Source organism: Neltuma alba, unplaced genomic scaffold (genome assembly GCF_004799145.2).
Source record: "Neltuma alba isolate B1F8T4 unplaced genomic scaffold, ASM479914v2 tig00006132_pilon, whole genome shotgun sequence".
Classification (NCBI taxonomy): domain Eukaryota; kingdom Viridiplantae; phylum Streptophyta; class Magnoliopsida; order Fabales; family Fabaceae; genus Neltuma; species Neltuma alba.
The window spans coordinates 32,126-39,596 of record NW_021634362.1 but is presented as its reverse complement, the minus strand read 5'-3'; the positions used below and the strand labels follow the sequence as shown (position 1 = coordinate 39,596).

General features: G+C 32.3%; 1 protein-coding gene across 1 annotated transcript; it reads right to left on the bottom strand.

Annotated features, from left to right (window-relative positions):
• Positions 1 to 336: 336 nt before the first annotated feature.
• On the bottom strand, positions 337 to 2,576 carry LOC114749707 (mitotic spindle checkpoint protein MAD2). The gene is made up of 7 exons (XM_028938250.1): positions 2,360 to 2,576; positions 2,249 to 2,264; positions 1,994 to 2,124; positions 1,300 to 1,420; positions 964 to 1,067; positions 714 to 835; positions 337 to 625 (listed from the first exon to the last, which is right to left on the bottom strand). Exons 1-7 carry the CDS (start codon positions 2,430 to 2,432, stop codon positions 569 to 571), a joined length of 624 nt encoding a protein of 207 aa, XP_028794083.1. The 5' UTR covers positions 2,433 to 2,576; the 3' UTR covers positions 337 to 568.
• Positions 2,577 to 7,471: the final 4,895 nt, after the last annotated feature.

Here is a 7,471-nt window from a genome sequence, read left to right as displayed (position 1 = left end):
TTCAACTATTAAGTAAATTTATCTGATAAGAACACGAATTTTATGCACTTGACCAAACGGGAATCCTAAAGGGGTTGCCTATAAAATCAAAAGCTGGTGGATTTTTATTTCTTTCTTTTTCCGTCAACAAAAGCTGACTCTGAAGTTGCAGAATACTCTTTTTTTTTAAAAAAAAAAAAAAAATTTGTGAACCAGAGGTTACAAAATGCATAATTTGTTTATTATCCGCTGTCCCTAGCTGCGATAAACATGAATATTATGACCACGAAGAAAGTTAACGAATCATTAAACTAATTTAACCAAGAATTTACTATTATGATCAATGCAGACCGGTGTTTGCCTGGAGTTATCACTGTGTCACAAAACTGAAATGATAGTCAACTACAATTTTGGCGTTCCTTACACGCTGAACAAGGTGAACAATAAAACAAAAGTGCGGTTTATACTGTCTGAGACTGGGTTAACCATATCACACATTGACAGGCATTAGACACTTCTACAATATGTGAATAGAAGATTCACAGTACAAACACAAGAATAGAACGAAAACAGGAAAATAAGTGTGGCTCTATTGTTCATCCCACTCGTCGTTCTTGTAGGAAACAAGAGTGTCAACTTTATGAATCTACATTGCAGAAACAAGATAAAATTAGTATCTGAACAAGTAACCGAAGGACCTGAAATTCGTTGAACTACATTTAGGTTCCTCACACCTTGGTATCAAAGGAATGCAATTTCACCATTTGAGGATTTGCAATGAGTTTTGGATCACTTTCAACCCAAGTGAATGGAACCGCCACATCTTTGTCAGTGTATGCCAACACATCAAAGACACCTGAAACAAGAGAACCCCATTTGATGTTAGGTTTCATTGTAGTGAAGAGGAAGGAAGGAACCCCCCCCCCCCGGGGGGGATGCAGGGTAGCAACTTTTCTGTTCATGATGCTTCCTTATGAAGCTTACAAGTTTCATCAAGGCATGGCAAATAGGTAATGCTTGAAGCAATCTGTCGCATAATTGCTTGTATCTCTCTCATGATTTCCTTGTCGCTCTTTTCCCTCGAGACGCTGAAAGTTCAAATAAAAAATAAAAACGTAAATGAAGAGCAGAGTACTTCAGATGCTAGTGTTAATAAGAAGACGAATTAGGAATTGTTGAATTTCTTCTAGCGTAATCTTATACATTTTCCAAGGGTATAACATACACAAAGCTTCATTTTTCAAGTGTCTACATTTATAGTTCCCTAAAAAATAACTAAATAAGAGAACGAAAATTCAGATGGAAATTCGGTTACTTTACCCCTTTTCAACAACCTCAGAGTCGGTCTCAATGCTGAAATTCCACCTTTCAAGGACTTCGCCAGTGGCCTTGCTCATTATAACGAGGACAACTCTCTGTAACTTCCCAGCTTCAAGCCATTCTTCGCAGCATAAGAGATTCAGATTTTTCAATCGTTAGCAATGATCAAAGACATCAAAATTACTCATCCCTCTCAGTTAAGTGAAAATTCACAGCACCTAGAAGGGCAGTGGGTCTATTAACACTATAATTACCAAGTCAAAATAAGTTTACATCTTTTAAATTACGTTACTCTCTGAATTTAGTCAATCACTTCCAAGCATTGTACTGAGAAAAAGTTTCCAGACATCCAAATAGTGCTCTGTTTCAGTTCAGTTGTAATTGGCAGCATTGAGAAGATAATGAAGAGAATAGGTATTTAACCCTATAATTACCAAGTCAAGATAGGTTTATAAGTTCCAAAATTTTGTTACTCCATGAATTACAATCGCTTCCAATCATAAAATTGGAAAAAGGTTAAAGACATCAAAACAGTGCTCTGTCTCGGTTCAGTTGGAATTGGCAGCATCAAAATGATAAGGAAGTGGATATGTTTGAGACCACTTTTGTCAAGTAGAAATAAAACTCAAGTTTCAACTTACGCTAATTAACCACCGTTAGTCACGGTATAAAGAAGAAGGAATTAGGGGCTTACGAGATAGCTGAGCAGTTAGATTGGCAATAAAAGATTTGACACCCTCATCTTGTGTGAGCAACATTGGGAGGCCATATTTCTTGACCTTCACAAAGCTTTCTTCTGGGTAAACTCCCCGATTGTAAAGAATACTGAGAGAAAGTTCCCACTCAAAATAATTATTACCAGTGTAACCAAACAAAATTTGAAATCCGGGGGGGGGGGGGGAGGTAGAGAGAGAGAGAGAGAGAGGGATTTAAGTTCAGAATTGATCACCTGTTAGCAGCATATCCTGATCAGGAAAAATTAAAAAAAGTCAGATTCGAAAACCCCTAACCATTTCTGGATGAAAGAAATCGTCACGAGAACAAAGGAGAGTTATCATACCGAAGAACTCGCTAACTATTGCAGCGGAACCACGAAGAGTGATGATGTCTTTAGCGACTGTTCTTGCGGCCATCTCCTGGTTCTCCTTTGAATTACCAAAAATCTATGTTTGAATCGACAAGAATCTTAGGATACTAGATCGGCTATGTTCTGAAATCGAAGTGAGGGATTCGGCTGAATCGATCAACAGAAGAAAAAGCCCAAAAACTGGTAGGATGCGATTTGCAAAACACTGAAGGCGCACTAAATTAGGGCTTTGAAGATAACCAGCGTAACGGCTAGTTCTGTTTTTGGCTTTGGTTTTTAAAATTGGTGCGTCTTCAACGGTCAAGTTGGTACTTGCCTGCTTGGGAACGAATTTTTCTTTTTCTCTCCTTTTTCCACCTGACAAATTATTATTATTATTATTTTTTTTTTTTTTTGGGTATAATTATTAGGAAAAATTCCAGAAAAAGCCCTTGGAATATACCAAATCTCACATTAGGTCTTTAAATTTCGAAAATGACAGAATGGGTCATTGATTCAATCTGTCATTTATGAAATTCAGGCGAATTGACATTTTTTGGGATTTTCCCTAATTATTATTTCTTTTTAAACAAAATGGTTTCACCTTTTAATTTTTATTTTTTTAAAAAAAAGGTCTAAAGCCCAGTAGCCCCTGCACGAATGCATACAAGGCACTAGGCCCCAAGATTATGAAATATTTTATACTAATTAGGCATGCTTGAGACATTTTTTATGTGCATTATACAAAATGTGATAAATGAATTTCATAATGTATGAATGGGATGACTCTTTTTTTTTTTTTTAATAACTCAGTATCCTCAAATCACTTTGAATCCGGTCATTAATATAAGACCTTATTTAATTTTTATTTTGATCCTAAATATAAGACCCCGATCTACTTTGTCTCTCATATTTATGTATTTATTTTTTAAAGTAGTCCTTCTAACAATTGTAATTCTAACTAATACAATTGATTAACAAGGATATTTTAGGAAAGATAACATCTATTTAAGACAAATAGCTAACTCAACTTACTTCTTTAATCTCCTTAAATTAGTCAACTAGCTCTTATAATAAGACCGGAGGTAGTATATGAATGGGATGACTTAATATAAGTTCTATGTACTTTGATTTTGATAATGCATTGTGTATTTGGAACGAGATGCATAGAAGAGTAAAAATGTATTAAAAAAAACTCTTTTTCTTTATCTTTGTTGGAACAGTAAAGAAAGGACATTTGTTTAAAAAATTTTAAAATGGCCAAAAATGCTACTTTTATGTATATAAATTAAAAATTGAATAATGGTTATGATTTATAAATGAATGATGGCCAAAACATTTTTCTTTCCATCTATCGACAACCCAACGTAAGTAAGGATTCCTCGTCCGAATTGTATCTGTAAGCAAACAAGCCAAGACATTGAAGAAAAATACTCATCCGATTCTTAATATAAGACTTTTTTAATTAATTTAATTAGATTAAAAAAAAGTTAAGTAAGTTAATTAATTATAAGAAATATGATATATTTTTTCTAAAACACCATAATCATCTTTTTCAATATCTTCTCTCCCTTATTTAGTTGATTATAGTTGAGAGATTGTCCATAAGGGTAATTTAGAAAAAATTAGTAAAAATAAAAAATAGATCTTATATTTAGGAACGAAATTAACTTAACAATTATGTCATATGTTAAAGACCGGAGGAGTAACATAGAACTTGAAAAAAAATGATTTAGTACACACAAATATAAAAACTTATTTGAAATTCAATTTGATTATAAATATAAAACTCAAATCTACTTTGTTTTTAATATTTATCCATTTTGTCTTCAAATAATTATTATAGCAATTACATATTTTAAGCAGTTTCATGAAAAAGTAATTTCAATACATATAATTGATAAGTATATTTTAGAGAAGACAATATCTATTTATTACAAATAACTAATTTAACTAATTTTTTAATATTCACAAATTAATTATCTAATACTTATATTAATGAGGTAATATTCATTTTTTTAATCAATGTACCTTTTTAAAGATAGAAGTTTTTTAATTTGCATTATATATAATTTAAACTCAAGACATATTCAATGTGAACAATGACTTACATAATTTAATTCCTCAGATTTTGTTTAAATTTCTTAATAATTCTGAGATTTTGACATTGTTCAACTTGATCACCACGTCAGACAAAATTCACTACACCAACCAAACTCGTGCACACATAACAGTTGTAAATCCTAAAAACTCAGCTGTAAAAAACACAAAAAAATTAGTTGATAACATATATATAAATTGTGAGAGGATGAAAAGTGTTCACAACTGAGATTTCAAGATTAATTATAAATTATACGAGTATATGGTTTTCAAGATTTAGAACTTAGCTTTCAAAATTTTACAAAACTCGTGTAATTCATAATTTATATGCAACTAAGATTTTAATTTTTATAATTAAAATATCAGGATTTACATCCGGAATATGTTTTCTAGTTGGTTAAAAGTATATGTTTTTTGTCTTAGCCTTCCTATGTGATTTTACAAATTTGTAGTTTCAGTTTAATTTTTTCCATCCTTCTATTGCATTCTCCCATTAATTTTTTGAAAAAATAAATTGAAAAGGTAAGTTTTAATCACATATGTTATTTATCCAATTAGTCATAGAAATTCTTTTGAAAAATTAAGAGAGAGAAAAATAAGAAACTTTATTATTTATTGAACGACATGGACAAGCCTCATCCATCAACAAATTACAACTAGTGATATGAAAAATGAGATTGAAGCGTACCTAAACCTCTCTCAACACAAAACCCAAAACGTAAAACCAATTCCCGGGAATCAATTCAAGCCAATGAATATGAAAATAATTGGACAGTGTGAGTTAGTTGGGTTTAGAGAAGAAATCGTTGACAGATGGCATAATCTCAGGGCGCTTGTTGCGCAGAAACCTCCTCAGTCCATGTTCCTTATACTTCTCACCCTCTGCGAAGTTCTCAAGCACTCCTGCTGCTCTATTCTCTTTTAGTACCCTGCCATTAACATTACCAATTCATCCTTCAGTTCACAACAACTTCAAACGAAGGAAGAAACATAAAAAATTGATGAAAGAATTGCTGTAAAGTCATCTAAAAAGTTTCAATAATAATAAAACGACAAGTTTCAGTACAAAAAATAACAACTTCTGATTTGTTATTAAAACTTTTTGTATTTATTTTTTTTTTACGAGATCTCGTTGTAATTCTCTCATTATTTTGTAGTTATCTATACTTTTTTTTAATTTTTAATTTGATATCCATGTATGTTTTGATTAAATTATTTAATTTTGCTCTTTTAGTGTTATTAGTCTCTTTACACTATTAGTATTATGAGCCTATGTAACTGTGCTAACAAAGCAAAGTTAAAGATTTAATAAAGAAAAATGCATTGACGCTAACTTAAAAATCAGGAGAAAATATAAGTTGTTCGGAAATAATTTTTCCTTGGTTTTTCAAAGATAGAGCTTCCCGATTCATTATTACATGTTTTTCTCAAATCAATGTGGTCATTTCTTTAAGTGAAAATGGAAACTCACGCGTCTGTTAATTAACATGATATAATGTACCTGACTTCAGGATTGGTAGTGATGTTCCTAACGAGTTGCATACCGCAGATCCCAACAGCCACACTGACTGAAGCAAAGAGAGGGTAAACCTATTCGCAGGACAATAAACAGAACGCATTCAGGAAAACCCAAAAAAAAAAAAAAATCAGAACGAAGATTGATAATCTGAATGTGATTTTCTTTTCAATTCTCCCTGACATTGGTTTCTTAAGAACACGAAACACAAAATCGAACCAAGAATCTCCTCGGAGATTTACAGGCTTATAGAGAGAGAAAACGGATCACCATTTCTCCTAATCAATTAACCGACGACGTTTACGATGAAAAAAGAATCTCCGGCTATATTTAACCCGAAACTACAACCCAGGTCAGGCGTTAGAACAACTATTACTAATAGATCGATCGCAAAAAGTAACGAGCTGAAATGGCGTTCGCATTGGAATTGTTTTCTCGGGAATCAAACAATATGAACATCATTGATGAAAACGAATTAGGAAAAAAGGGAAAAGATAAAACGAAGAAGTACCTCGGGCTTGAACCATCTGGAGGCTGCCATTTCTAGTTACAAGAGAATGAAAATTGCAGGAGATGCGAGAAAAGAGAAAAACGCAGAAAGTTTAACAACTTGCCTCCTCCAAGAAACTTGAAAGGAAGCAAGAAGGAGAAGAATAAGCTACGATATGAAAATGATGGCCAGCGGGGGGTTTATATGCGTGAATGGGACGCGAATATGACGGAGTTTCATGCAATTCCCGTGAAAATAGAAAACCATCTCTTCTAAAATGGCTTGTTCTTCTTTTTTCCCCCCTTTTCCATCAATACTACCTTCACCTTTGTTTTGGTTTGACAAGTGTTATCATTATTTTCTGAATTCTTTTTTGGCTTTGTGAGATATAAATACTCCTCCAGTCCTTAATATAGGACCCAATTCTTGAGTTGATTTTGATCATAAATATAAGACTCATTTCTCATATTTATCACTTTTCTCTAAATTACCCCTATAGATACTCCCTCAATCATAATTAAGTAGAAGAGGGAGATGGGGTATTAAAAATGATGATTATGGTATTTTAGGAAAAATGTGACACTTTTCTTATAACTAACTAACTTATCTAACTTCTTTAATCTAATCAAATTAGTTAAATGAGTCTTATACTCCTCCGGTCCTAATTATAAGACCCAATTGACTTATTTGAGGAGATTAAGGAAGTAAGTTAAGTTGGTTATTTATAATAAATAAGTGTTGTTATTCCTAAAATATCCTTGCTAATTAAGTATATTGGCTAAAACTATCATTATTAGAAGGATTATCTTGGAAAAAAATACATAAATATAAGAGAGAAAATGGATTGGGTCTTATAATTAGGACCAAATAAAAAGTCAAATTGGATCTTATAATAAGGACCGGAGGAGTATTAAGGATCGGAGGAGTAACTTATATTCTAAAAAGTTAATATAATTTTTACTTCCTCAAGTTTGCTCTCATTTTAATTTTAGTCCCTCAA

Coding starts and splice junctions, on each gene's coding strand:
- LOC114749707 (XM_028938250.1), bottom strand. CDS start 2,432: ATGGCCGCAAGAACAGTCGCTAAAGACATCATCACTCTTCGTGGTTCC. Junction 1,068..1,299: donor TCTGAGGTTGTTGAAAAGGG/GTAAAGTAACCG, acceptor TTGAACTTTCAG/CGTCTCGAGGGAAAAGAGCG. Junction 836..963: donor GCCATGCCTTGATGAAACTT/GTAAGCTTCATA, acceptor CTCTTGTTTCAG/GTGTCTTTGATGTGTTGGCA.